The sequence below is a fragment of the Botrytis deweyae genome (genome assembly GCF_014898535.1).
Source record: "Botrytis deweyae strain B1 chromosome Unknown BDEW_034, whole genome shotgun sequence".
Taxonomy (NCBI): Eukaryota; Fungi; Ascomycota; class Leotiomycetes; order Helotiales; family Sclerotiniaceae; genus Botrytis; species Botrytis deweyae.
Genome location: NW_024066241.1, coordinates 34758 through 48822, shown reverse-complemented (window position 1 = coordinate 48822; position 14065 = coordinate 34758). Strand labels below are relative to the sequence as shown.

The 14065-nt window shown below is 41.4% G+C and overlaps 5 protein-coding genes across 5 annotated transcripts; 2 read left to right on the top strand and 3 right to left on the bottom strand.

Annotated features, from left to right (window-relative positions):
• Positions 1-1075: 1075 nt before the first annotated feature.
• On the top strand, positions 1076-2649 carry EAE98_010152 (uncharacterized protein; the record flags this gene model as incomplete). The annotated part of the gene is made up of 2 exons (XM_038957773.1): positions 1076-1098; positions 1212-2649. 2 exons carry the CDS (start codon positions 1076-1078, stop codon positions 2647-2649), a joined length of 1461 nt encoding a protein of 486 aa, XP_038805785.1.
• Positions 2650-3536: 887 nt separating this feature from the next.
• EAE98_010151 (uncharacterized protein) lies at positions 3537-4125 on the bottom strand (the record flags this gene model as incomplete). The annotated part of the gene is made up of 2 exons (XM_038957772.1): positions 3537-3913; positions 3969-4125. 2 exons carry the CDS (start codon positions 4123-4125, stop codon positions 3537-3539), a joined length of 534 nt encoding a protein of 177 aa, XP_038805784.1.
• Positions 4126-5444: 1319 nt separating this feature from the next.
• Positions 5445-8027, bottom strand: EAE98_010150 (uncharacterized protein; the record flags this gene model as incomplete). Its single annotated transcript, XM_038957771.1, has 15 exons — positions 5445-5888; positions 5943-5997; positions 6053-6137; positions 6203-6309; positions 6363-6548; positions 6599-6627; positions 6687-6870; positions 6920-6994; positions 7051-7112; positions 7177-7196; positions 7253-7479; positions 7614-7662; positions 7724-7767; positions 7836-7946; positions 8001-8027. 15 exons carry the CDS (start codon positions 8025-8027, stop codon positions 5662-5664), a joined length of 1488 nt encoding a protein of 495 aa, XP_038805783.1. The 3' UTR covers positions 5445-5661.
• Positions 8028-8697: 670 nt separating this feature from the next.
• Positions 8698-10210, bottom strand: EAE98_010149 (uncharacterized protein; the record flags this gene model as incomplete). The annotated part of the gene is made up of 3 exons (XM_038957770.1): positions 8698-8846; positions 9103-9668; positions 9741-10210. 3 exons carry the CDS (start codon positions 10208-10210, stop codon positions 8698-8700), a joined length of 1185 nt encoding a protein of 394 aa, XP_038805782.1.
• A 908-nt stretch (positions 10211-11118) lies between these two features.
• On the top strand, positions 11119-12742 carry EAE98_010148 (uncharacterized protein; the record flags this gene model as incomplete). Its single annotated transcript, XM_038957769.1, has 4 exons — positions 11119-11375; positions 11445-12122; positions 12203-12639; positions 12738-12742. 4 exons carry the CDS (start codon positions 11119-11121, stop codon positions 12740-12742), a joined length of 1377 nt encoding a protein of 458 aa, XP_038805781.1.
• Between the last annotated feature and the right edge of the window lie 1323 nt (positions 12743-14065).

The window sequence follows — 14065 nt, the reverse complement described above, 5'->3', positions numbered from 1 at the left end:
TGTTTGGTTGAGCGACCTAAGTGCTCCTATATGATTCCATTTGTCTCTTACTTGATCTTACTCAATGCGACAATCGACGTAGATTTGTGGCACTTATACATCTGGCCAGCATGGGTACACCCTCACATTTAGAGACCTCTCTTTCCTTCCTAGCCAAGTTAATGGAGCCAGATCCAACACCTTCTCAAGATATCTATAAGAGGCGCAGAGAGTATTAGATACCTGATAACGAGAGGGAGCGTAGGTCAGAATCAAGAGCCAGCAGATCAGACAAAAATACCAGTAGAAAGGGCAAGGAGAAAGATGAAGGCCCATCAAGCAGAAGTCAGAGAAATTAACCCCTCGGCTCGAACACGGAGATTGAAAGTTCTCCGAGCGGTATTTACGGGAATAGCGTGAAGAAATCATTTGTATATATTTATCTTTGATACGTTTCTAATTAGAGGGCTACAAGCAGCTAGTTACAAGCTCCAAAAACAATGAAACACACTTTTTATTTTATCCTAGAATCCGAATTATATAAAATGATAATAACATACCAATGTAGATCTGTCTATTTTATCTAGCGTACAAGATACCTAGCTCGTAAAACCAAGGTTACGGTGAGTTTCTCATCGGAAATGACTGTTATGAAAATATATCAAAATGAATCACAAGGTTGATGCTGAGCCTACCGCAAGTGAATGTAGAGACTAACCAGATACTAATCTACCCTCAGAATTCATCAAAAAAATTGTTATTAGATTTTTTAATATCATATTTCATGTCTTCATCAGCCAATGATAACAGTTGATTGAACTGGACGACAAGTATTATCAAAAAATCTTTCACAAAGTCCCATGAGTTCGTACATGCACTGATCCATGGATGTACCTGCTGAGCCGTATTTTACTTAAGCGATGGATCACATGACCCTCTGAACAAACAGACTTGACAATGTTCTCAAGTTTGACGGTAGCTAGACCTTCCAATTCCAATTGAAATAGTTGTTAAAAATTTATTTTTGAAAGCCGACAGAATTTTTATCAAGACCCTTTTGCTAGCAGAAGTCATGACATCCTTTACGGAAAACGACATGTCCACTGTCTCCAGAAATCCGTAGGTTGTGTCTTTTTGCTTGTAGCTCAGAACACAACCCCTTGAGAATGGAAACAAGAGCCATCAACCATCAGCCTTCATTTCAGCAAGACTAACATTTTTCATTGATCTAGTACCCTAAACAAAGACCATAAGCCCCCGAAACTCATCACCTTCCAATCAACATTCCTTAAGAATGATCACGAACAGATTCGCATAACCAAGGCATCAGAAGCCATCATATTCGAGAAATTACCTTTGATTCAGGTAATATTTGACTCAAAACTTAATGGGACGTTCAAAGACGACAAAGATCAAATTTGTTATGATCCAGAGCACGCAAGAACGGAAAGGCCCGCATTCCCCAAAATCTCAGGAAGGATAGTCTATATGTACAATTTGATCCAGTCAAGCCTCAAGAATAGAGGACGGGAATACGAACAAATTGTAAAATGGAACACTGGAACGCTTTGGACGATGATTGATTGTCTTGTACGCTTCTTGGATGGGAAACCTTTGCCTCTCGATTCTAAGATGGGTCTTATGGAAAAACATTGGGACCTGGAATTGATAGGTATTGAAGTACTGGCAATATACCTTGGATGCACTGAGATAGATAAGAAAACTGTGCGCAACGCGTTGATTTCATATATGCGCCGGCTTCCTACCTCTGATTTCGCAAATTCTAGCAGTTCCTTGGAGAAAACATCCGAAATAACGAATCGTGCGAAAATGTTTAATAGGAACAACTCCGGACAAGCTGAGATCATTGACTTGACCGAAGAAGATCACATTAGTCCCCCCAAGACTATTAAGGAGAAATCACGATCAGCGCCCAAGTCGCAGAAATTAAATGCAGGCCAATTGGCTTCTATTCCAAAGAGGTTGAGGACCGAACCTCCTCCTGGTTCTACATTAAAAAAGTCCATTCAGGCAGCCCAGTCAAAACTGAATCCACGGAAGTCGAATAATGGGAATCAGCCAGCTGCTAATCTACACGATTCGAGAAGCTCAATACAATCGAACCAAATTTCAAAGGGACAAAAGAAATCAAAACAATCAACTCCCACTCTACGAAGATCGAACGAAAAATTATATCAAATTACCACCTCCCGGACGCCAATAGAAGAAACTCGATCAAAATTTTCCCGTCTAGGTCCTCAATCTATGCCAATTGACGCTTATATTAGCCTTAACGAAACATACGGTTGCTTTCTTCATGTGCACATAGGCTCAGCAACGAAAGGATCAGGACTGATTGGCCGACTACTGCAGGACTTGCACATGGGATTCTTTAACAACGGAGAAATGTCGAAAGTTGTTGGGAAGGGTCGCAACGGGAAACCTATGTTAGTTTGGGATGAAGTATTGAAATACTTCAGCGTACCTGGAAATGTGGTCGAAAATATGCTATCATGGAGTGAAGATGATCGCTGGACGCCCATGGTGATGTTCATTGAGCGCTGTCAACTGGATCGTACTTTGTGGCAAGATTGGGATGAGCGAGATTTAGCTCTCGCCAACTATTTCGACATGTTTGTGAAGGCTACTCCTGGGGCGAAAGATGTCTAGGCTGATTCTGATTGTTACCTTGACTCCATATCATGGACCTTTCGTTTTGGTTGAGTGATTGTTGGTATTTATGGAAATAATAGGAGTAAGACAGGCAGAGTTTTTCCTGTCAGAGTAGGGGAGGAACACGCCGAGGGGATGGGGGATAGCGTGCAAGGATATCATGAAGTGTTCAGGCTTTTCATGAGAAAACACACTTCTCATGCAAAATTCATGACAGTAGGTTTTTCCAGGATTATGTATGCAGAAAAACTAAAGACTGTATTGTGAGTGATAGATAAATGATATTTACATTGAGGTGAAAATCTTACGAGCTACTAGATGCATATGGTGGCTTGCTTAGAGTCCCACTTATAATCATGACTAACCTAGACTCTAACTTGACCTCACTTCATCATCAACTTGAGGAAATTGCAACAGGATGATCGCCCTTCGTGTCAATATTAACTCTTGAGCTTGAGTGGAATTGGTGCATTGATTTTATCAGACTGAACTTGTCATTGTGAAAACGTAGAGACCAGATGTGTGTACATAGAAGGCATCTGGTATTCGCATGATTCCTCAATTTTGACCCCTCCGAGACCAGAGAAGCGTCCACCAAATAATTGAGTATCTGATGTAGGAGTAACACTATTCATGAGTTCTGGACTGGGACCTCTTTCATTCTTAATCATCACCCTTCTCGCCATTGTTCAAAGCTACCCATTTGGCACCATGTGTAACGATCTTCTCATCTGGTATCCATATCCATGCACATATCTAAATCCGCTTCACCTCCTAATTAGATTCGCTATTTCCCATCTGTGGAGGTAGTCGTGTTCCATCGCTTTAGAATATATCAGTCACTTGCATACTTCATTATGGAATAGAAGTAATAGTTACCTGGTTCAAAAGCCATCATCTCCATCGCCAGATGCACTTGTGAACCCCATTGATTGGGGTTTGTTCTTTGCTTCCGGACTTTCAGCCTTTATTTCTAATCTTTTGCGTAACTTAAGTTCCTTTCGACGCTGCCGCTTCACTTCTTTTGTAATAGCCTCCACAATTGTAGGAATTTCTTCGCTGCTGTGAATTCCCAAAGCGATTTGTTTCTTCTCCTCTTCCATCCATTGGAAACGAGCCATTCTTGCCCCTCTCGAAAAGCCCAATTTTTTCTCTTGAGTTCTCGGAGGTTCTACCGTTTGTGTGTAAGATTCTTCACCGTAATTCGAATATTCAAGATCAATTCGAGGGGAAGTGGCGTTGGAAGGTTGCTGACTAGAAACTAGAAGCTTTTGTTAACACATATATTTAGCTGTAAGAAATTTTTCAAAAAATACCGAATTGCCTTTTGAACGGATAGACAGGGTCAAAACTTTTGATGCTTGGCACACTAGCCCTGCCTTCCACCGCAAGTTCTGAACCATCTTGTGATTTAATGTCGTGTTCATCGACTATCTCAGTGTCGATTTCTTCTTGCTTGTTCATTTGCGCCATATTGCTACTCGGGATTCCAAAATCCAAAATGGCTTTGTATTTTTGTGTTGTGTGGTCTCGAAAATACAAGAACGTGATAAGAGAATGGTATGAAGCCTAACATATTGGCTTAACCGTCTACCCTGCGAGTAAGACCCTTACCAGGTTTGAAAACGACACCCAGTGACGAGCTGCTTTGATAACAACTTTTTTTTGCACGTATTGGAACAGTATATATACATTACCAGGACTTTTTTTTTGTTTTTCTTTTGCAAGTTTGAATGTTTTTGCAGAGTTATTTTACTACTTGCTTTTGGTCGCGACTGACTTAATTGTGGATCTTCGGATCCTCTCTCTTCGTGGAATTAAACGACGACTACTGTTGTGGGGCATGTAAATAACGAGCGAAGATGTTGGCCAATCATAAGACAAGATAGTGCAATACAGGATTTAATATATATGTTCGATTGCAGCTGAATAGAATCTGATCATCGTATGCAAGTGATCAGTAAGAGCACAGTATATGAGGTTTCAAATGCTTTTACGATCAAGGCTCGCAGGATGGAAGCAAAAGAGGTTTTAGAAGTCTGCAGTCGCCCAGTTCATTAGATCTTTGGTTCAGATAGACCGATTTAAAGATAAGGGGTTAGTTGGTCTTGGAGGTTAGCTCTTATAATAAGAAGGAATAGTATTATTATAAGGATAGTGGAAGATCTAGTCAGTTTTAGCTTGAGGGATAAATCGAATATATAGAATAAGAGTTGAATTGAAGTCAATTTAGAAGAGCTAGGCTGAGTTGAGATGAAATTGCTTGCTTTTTCCTAGAGTTTCTTTAAAGAATATTCTAGGTTTATATAGTTTATAATGAAATTCCAGTATATTTCATGCTTATAAATAAGATCGATTTAAATCGTATCTTATAGAATCACTTTAGATAATAAAAAGAAAGTACAACCAATCAATTTAGCGATATTTCCTGTATACTTCCATCTAGTTCCATTTCATTCTATTCCATTATAAATCAATTTGATAAGAGATACTATTATACAACTATATGATAATATGATTTTATAATATAAGATCATATCATATGTGTATTAGTCATCAATATATCCCTTATTTGATAAGATATTAGTAAGTGATTTAGTGGACTTATTATGAATCCTCACAGTTGGTCTGGAATGACACCCACTGCATTGATACGCAGATTGCCAGAAATCTCTCCAGCGGTCCTTTAACATTTCATAAAAACTGTATGCGAAACTTCATTCCACGAAACTCTCAGGTCAGGTCAGGTAAACCGCAGATATCCTCGAAGAGTCAAAATTTAATTGAAGTCTAGACGAGTATTTGTTTCGGGATAACAGTAAATTTCTACCAATTGAGCCACCAATGAAACAACGGGACCCCCCCCCCCCCACAGATTCTTATTGTATAAACCGCTAAGGTACAATCATTTTTGTTTTCGAACTCTTACTACATCTTCTTGACTACATCTTTTTGACTGCATCGAGAGCATTTCGCCAGTCTACACCTTCAGTCTCCCATCTCATTCTATCAGGACACACCAGACCCAGCTGCTGGTACTGCTCGGAACTCGCCACTCTCAATTCCCTTAGTTGGACCACTGTCGATATGTAATACCTCCTCGGAATTTATTGCTTCGGTGTCTTCGTGGTTCATTTCTGCTGTTTGCTTCAACTCGCGCGTGTGGAGGAACTGGATAAGTAAGATGGCGAGGAGAGCTGCGATGACGAATCCAAATGTAGCTGGGAAGCCACGACCTGTTTAAAAGTTAGCAGCTGTCCTCTGTTGAAAAGGCCTACAAGGTCACCTACGAAATGTGGGTGCTTCGGTTTGTGGAAAGATGACAATTGGAAGCCACGCCGCTACCTGTGTTTACACGGGTGAGTAATTTGACCGAAGCCGAGTCGCCAAAGATACTGACAGCGTACTGCAAGCCATTCATACTGCTTATAACAATAGCTCGCTCCTCGCTATCTCCTGCACATATTTCATTTGCCCATGCATAACTAGTAGTCCAATCCGATATTAGCAATTTTATGAAAAAAAAAAGTCGGCAGATATACAAACTTACAAGACTGCAGTCATGATTTGAACACCGTCTGTGAGAAAAGCAAACTCTTTCAATTTTACGCTTTTTGGCCAAATGGCAAGAATTCCGTTGGGAATCAATCCATAAGTCTTTTTTAGATCAGTTGTTGGGCTTCATGGTCAAATCCGAGCCAGTAACTTACTAATGGTCCGATCACAAATGCAAAACGACTTCCAGAGTAATCTGCCCCAAAGCCCCATAGAATGACACAGAAAGCGGATATCAAACTGGCACCTGATGGGATAACGTTTCGCAAAGTGACAGAGAACTTCTCGGATTTCAGCCAAATAGCAAAATAGCTACTTGCTGCACAACTTGTCCCGTACAACTAATTCATCAAATTAGTGAGTGAAAAGTGTAGGTTTACGATCACCTTACGATATAGCCCAATACAAGCGCATACCACCCTGTCGGAAAACATCAGCAATCTGATCACACACAATCAAAAGATTTTGGTCTGGCCTACTCCATCTGGTGAACATGCGTCTAATTTTGGTCCATGTTATTGGTACGGGAGCTGCCTTTCCGGCCTTTTCGACTCGTTCAATTGCAAGCGCACATTCGTGTTTTGTTAAGTACCGGGCGCGAGTGGTATGTGGTGTGTCAGGGAGAAGGAATATTGTTGCAAACCCAACGGGAAGAGTCATGATCTGGAAATTTGTTATACGAAATCCCTGAATAAGACTGGAAAACTCTTACCCCACACACAATATAGAGCCATCGCCAGCCCGCAAGCCCATGGCGCCCGTTAAGATTTGTGTAAACCGCAGCTTGCTAGACATTTATGAGTTTCAGGAAGTTCAGGAAGTTCAGGAACTGAATTTGCGTACCAGATAACCGCTAAACGCTGTTCCGAGCGGGGCAGTCATGTGAAATATAGCAATACGCTTCGCTATTCAGACCCAGGAGATATCAGAGACTTGCAGTATTAGTTTAGGTTATGTTTTAGAACTTACCGAGCTCAGTCTTGGTATACCTGTGTTGATTTATTGTTAGTTTATGGTTTGAGAATTCATGATAGGGCTTACCTACCACGAGCCAAGTATGAAAAGCATACATGGGAAGAATGAACTTTCGAAAAGCCCAACCAGAAAGCGAAAGGCGTACAGCTGTGGAACACTGTGCATTCCAGCTTGTGCAAAAGTAAAAGTTCCCCAGCCAATTTCCATGAGACCTAGCCAGTAGCTCGGTCGGACTTTTTGAATTATGAGAGTCGATGGTATCTGCATAATAGCATATGCGCAGGTATAAAATGTTCCCTAGGAGAAATTGTGAGCACTGGTCTATGGGAGCAACAGTAGATGCATAGACTCATGGAACGACCAAGGGTCAAAGAGCGTCTTATAAGTCCATGCACTCAATGTTGAAGGGAATGAAAAGCTCCCGGGCTCACAGCATAGGTGTATTGATTGCCGAACATCTCAAGGTCTTCTTGCATGCCACTATTGTAGTACTTCAAATTAGAATACCCGGAAACGAGATTCAAGACACGATTAGCCATACCTAACATAGGCATTTGTAAGATTGTTTTGGTCAAGATATTTCAACTGACGATGACTAGTTTCAGTAATGTTCCAACATTTAACCAGAGGCATGGACTGATAACTTTACTTACGAAAAAGCCTAAGCATCCAATACTGAGAATAGCAGCATCGAGCTTCCGCAGAAGCTTTCGCTCTTCAACAGACTTGAGATGTGTGTCGGTATCCCATATAAAAGACCGAAACTTTCCAGTAAGTGTCAATAATCAATTATGATATCAGGAATTGAAGGGACTGACCGACTGTTTTGCTGCAACCTGCGACATAGTTTCGTGAGAAAATTTGAAAGCACTATAACGGATCCCGCGTTCACAAGAAACAGGACCCTGATATCAAGATAAAGCAAATTATGAATTGAATGGCCACAAATTACTTTATATGCGATTGTGACGTTGCGTGCTTGAATTTTGCTATCACATCATTATTTCACCACCGATTGCTGCATCCATGAAGCATCACATTGGCTCAAGGTACGCATCCTTGATGTGCATTCTACCCATGACTGCGGGGCGATCTTGTCATATCGTATCCCAAGACTGATATTGATGATTTGTATGAGAAATGTCTGTAGTGGTATGCAGCGAGGATAAATTATAGCATGTATGAATGAATAATCGCGGCCAAAAAGAAATATGAATCAAAGATGAAAGATCATCTATGAGAACTGGCTGGGAGTTGAAATTGACTTGAGCCGGGATTAATTAAGCACAGGTATGAGAAATGAACCATGCACATATTTTGCGACTGCAATAAATTCACCAAAACTTTCATTATCATTTCAATATCAAGCCAATTTGGCAGATTTAGAAACAAGTTATTTCGTTCCCTACCACCTTGAATCATCAAGGAAGACCAACTTCAGAACCCCCACGTTCGGTAGCCCTCCAAAGCGGCCGCATCATCCGCTACGCTAACATCTATCTACCATAAATTTCCTCAATCATCACGATGTCGCCATCCCAAGTCTGAAGTCACGTTCTGAGCCTCGTCCGCAACATAATCGTTCCCACGTAGTCTCTTACTATGTGCCTCATCTACCGACGATATGCCTGATTCCAGAGCTCTCTTATTTACAAGAGAATTACCTGTAGGAAAAGAAAGGTTAGTCGACCAAAATCTATTAACCACGCGCAGAGGGAGCCCAGTGTTCCGGAATTGAAGACTAGGGAGGTCAAGTAATTCGAATTTGACAGCAATTCGATGGTCGACTCGGATTCAACAACTCAAACCATTCGAATGTTTCACGTCGATCCAGACCTTCGAGCCCCGTATTGTCAGACTGCAATCCCGATCACTGAAACCTGCATAACAGTACAATAATAAAAGATCTTGAGCGCTTACCGGTTTTAGTAGGATCACTATGATATTCCTTCGACCTATGCTTCCGGTACCTCTTTCGTAGGAGAGCAGTTCCCTCTGTGTTCGCACCAAGAAAACTACCAAGCATACAAACTTCATCCAATTCCGCCTCAGAAGAAATCCGCTCCTCGAAGGATTTTCCATCGACGAACAATACCCAAGTTCTCGTGTTGAGCCATATCTTCTCAATACTCCATCCGCAAAGTATTCTTATAGCGTATGGAGACTGAGAGCCTCGTATCTCATTGAAATAGGTAGAGTCTATCAAGTTAGCCAAGTAGATGATTTTCGCTTTACCAATGCATCTCTTTTTGTTTCGGGTTGATTCAGGGTCATAGATTGCCTTATCATCCAGATCTGGAAACATCCCGATTCGTTTTACATCAAATGCGAAACCTGCGAAAGGACACATCTGAAAGAATTTCTCTTCTCCTACAGTAATAAATTCTGGGAATTCGGTTTGCGCAAGGTATGGTACGTCGGAAGTCTCATGCCGTTTGAGAAAGTATATTCTTCGGTCTTTTAGCGGAGGCATTTGTGAGATCTCCCTATGGCACAGGTAAACTGTTAATAGTCTTTTTTTTTATCGTCATTGACTCGGCATGGAAGGACGAACTTACAAGGTACTAGGTGCGGGCTTCTTTGACGTGTTCGGAACATAATTGGTTGGCTTTGGAGGTGGTATCACTGCGGAACCGATGTACTTCGAAGGAAGACTGCTCGCTGCTTGGATTGCCGGATAATGACTGCTATTATTCGCCGGCTTGGTGCGCAAACAGTCTCGCACAATTTTTCCATCCTTTTGAATGCCTTTGTTGATGGTGGAAACCAAAGCTCTAGAAAATTCAGTATTTGGTACCTCGCTTGAATGCGCTTTCCTGATTGAGGGATGCTGTATAGCTTTGGAAGATTCTCTGAGAACGGGAATTATTCCATCATGGCGCAATATATCTTCTAACAACGGTCTGATTGGAGATTTCTCCGACACCCTGTGATCATTAACAATTCTCTGAACCTCCGGCAGAAGGAATGAACACAACTTGACCAAATCTGAGTCGTCAGACTCCGATGATAGTTTGCGCTTATTCATATTTGATTCTTCTTGTGAAAGATTGATGTGTCGCGTCCGTGGCGTATGAAATCAATAAAAATGAAGAAGGGGGCTCAGATCTTGAAATATTTGACAAGATTATTGAACAAGAGACTTACAAGGACGAGCGAAGCCTGAATGTCCCACATTGCCGGAGTTGTACGGTTGAGAGCGAGAATCGGAAGTGAATTCAATGCATCACGTGGTCCGTAGTTTTAGATTGAGCGATTCATAAGAACGAAGCAAATGAATCGTTCAATTTGACTTGCAGATTATAAGTGCATAGCCTATCGAAAGCATTTATATCCTGTAGAAGAACTTTTGGGAGCTTCAGATCATCACTTAGATTGTGCACGTGGTTCGCAAAATAGAATTTGGAGTTTGATTATGACATCTTAATGGTCTCTGGCCTCGACTATGTATTTTGGTTTGTCAAAAGGCTCAGATGCCTATTACTGTGCTATAATATATGAAACATAATAAGTTTCTTTTGGCAGTGTTGATGAATTTCATGTGTAGGTAGGTACCGTACTTGGACAGGAAATCGAGTGAATTTCAGTGGCCCCCCTTATCTCGTCCCAACTGTTAGCGAAATTCACCCAGGCAACTAGAATTGCGCTAGCTCAACCTCGCAAAGAACCCATTTGAGAGTTTAAGTCTTTCACCTCCAATCAGGCTTTGCTTGTTAATACAACAAGAAGAGAACGACGCGACAGCGATTTCTTCAACAATTGTTTTCTCTAGCTACGTCTGCTTCTGGAGAAAGAGATTGTTTAAGCTTGTCAAATACAATAAAGTATTCTCCCACACTCTATTGCTTATTTTATTACGGCCTCACAATCTCTTGTCCTTGCGATAAACCTTTACAAGTCTACAACTCTTTTTGGCATCTTTTGATCACTTTAAAAATGTCGTCCACCACGGCCCAGGATGTGCTTGACATCTTTTACAAAAAATTAGTGTTACCTGTGGCAAGCTCTACAGGAAATTTCAGCGCGAACGATGCGGCGGAACTCGATAATTTACTCAAACCTGTAGAAAAGCTCCTTGGAAAGCTGGGTGCTCCGAAATTGCATGATCTTGAACATAACAAAGATTTTTCCTGTGACGTTGATCAGAAAGATCATCAAGATGTTAAAGACGGAGATCTAGCCAAGGATGATAGGTAGTTCAAACCCTGCTATTCCTCAATCCAGAATCTGGACTAATTTCTGTCTTGCATCGCACCAAACAGCCTCAATCGCTATGCCGTCAAAGAATTTCTGTTGGTTTTGCAACATCACGAAGACCCCATCAGGCCAATCGATGCACCTAGTCAGCCTGCATATTTCTGTGTCGATGAACAGACTGCGTTCAATTGTTTCCCTCTTTTGCGCATGTTGTTCGGAAATTCATCGCGTCCGATTAACTCCCACATGGCACTGCACAAGGACCTCTTTTCTCCACCTGCCGATGACAATCACATCGTCTTTGACCCCGCAACAACGATGGTGACGAAGCTCCTCTGGGAGAATAAGATTTTATACATCGAAGAGCTTTTAGGTTCTGATTTGGCAAAATCCCAAAAGAACTTTTCGTCAATCAAACACGAGACACCAGAGACGGTGATGGAGTTTATGAAAGTTTGGATAATTTGGCATCAGGAACGAAAGATGTCCTTCTCTGGACCTGGTGATATGAAAAATATTGAAACCTTTATTGATCGTGTATTAGCGTTGACTAAGTATTTTGGAGCGACTGTCAACGAGATCGAAGATCCTAAGACTATGCGCATTCTCTGCTGGTGGAGCTGTCATCAGAGACCCTTTTCAAGTAGTGTCTCTCTTGACAGCAGCCTTCAACATGCAGCAATCATTACTTCTCATTGGAGTGCGAAACAAAACGTTAATAGCACACAGGCGGAGCTGAATAGGTATGTCATGTCTTACTAGCAAGAATGTGATGCGTCATGCATAGAGTAATAATCCAGCTAACCTGTGTTATTCGACATAGGATCAAAAACTCCGAGATCCGGTTCATCGATACGATGCCAGAAGGTTGTAGCAAACCAAAGTTCTACACCTTCAGCAAGGCCAAAATCTTCGGAAAGCTTCCATTGCTTCTTACAGTCTACAGATATAAGCTCGCTGGCTCTTTAGGTGACCTGTCGGACGAACTAATGTATGACCCTGATCTCTCCGCCCAGAAAAACGACGAGCATCACTCCATAGGCATCTATTTCCAAGCCTTAATGCGTTCCTCATTTATGGAAGATCAACCTGGTCATGCAAACGTTACCACGAACCCAGCAAGACTTCGTCATGCCTTTTTCAACTTGGGACTATGGGCAAATGGCGCTCCATTAAGAGAGTTGAGCAGTAGAGACTACCAAGATCTTGCTGACTTGGCGGTATTCCTTGGGGTCAAGAATGCCAGCTATGACCTGTTTGGTTAGTTTAATCATCCCCCATCATGGAATCATCTATTGAGACAGGATGAACGAACTTTACCTTCACATGCTGACACTATTTTCTCAACAGTATACGAGAATAATGTTCGAAAAAATGCCAATAGACACGGCGCGAAATTGAATCTAGGGGCTTAGTTACAAGATACTACAAAGAGGCATCTTTCTTATTTGATAGCGTGCGAGAACGAGTTCAGTGTATCCGGTCATGAAGATTGTCGGGGAATTATTTTATTTTATGTAAGTTGAATGTTGGTCTTCGGATACAGTTCAGTACACTTCTGAAATTTTTGCCGGATATTGAAACTACTGTTACTGGTATTTCATATTCGAAAGTTACAATTTGATTATTTCATTTCTAGTGGAGAATTGATAGGATTTCTAAAATATAAAACTTGATATATCAAGAGATATTCAAAAATCAATTCTTGCAGTGTGCCATCAGTCTGTACACACCTGGTGATCTGATGCTGGCTTGACATGGGATTCAGCACACTAAATCCGCATTTGATAGATGGCTGTGTATTCGACGGATAATGTTGTAGCTGGAGTACGAATGGTTGTTCCCTTCTTAATGAAAATAAATACCAGGCACCATACAAAAACTCGTAGATTGTACCATTTACATTGTGCATCAATATTTGTAGTCCTTGAGCGTCCTTCCGTGACCTACCTAATCCATTCCATTTTTCAGGGCAGACATGTGACACTAAAAACTCGGGTTAAGAAGCAGAAAGTTTGAGATCGGAATCTATCTTGTGTATTATTAATGTGTATCCCAGCTACTCAGATTAAATGCTTCCAGAGCCGAAGGCCATGCGGTATCGTGTCGCATTTCTTGAAAATACAACCTAGACGCCCAGACCCGGCATGAATCATGTGATTTTTAACCTTTCCTTTGCATTAACCGTGAAATTCTGGAGTTGTTCTGTTTCCAGGATTGAAAATCCGTAACGTAAGGGGAGAAGTCCAAAAAGAGATAAGGTAAGACTGGCTAATATGCCTGACAAGCCGCGTTGGAAGTCGCAGCAAGATTAACTAGCACCACATTTACCTCCACCAATTCAGCTGCGGTACCAGCTCAAAGAGAAATCGGCAAAAAAAAAAGTTGGGGCGCAAATTATGCTATGATGCAATTTATTCTCTTCTCTATCATCATCGAGAGGGGCCACCTTTAAGACCAGCTTGGGGTGTAACAACCTAGCGGCCCGGGCTTCTCAGATGGATAATGGATTTAAGATCCATAGACATAAGGTCTATCCACTGTACCAGCAGGCCATTCGGTCTTCGCGTTACAGACAGAACCTGCATTATTTAATTATATATACTCAAAACCTCGCTTAAGTTTGTGACTGGACCCATTTTTGCTTGATTCCGTACTGTTGGACCCGCTTTTACTTGATCCCGTA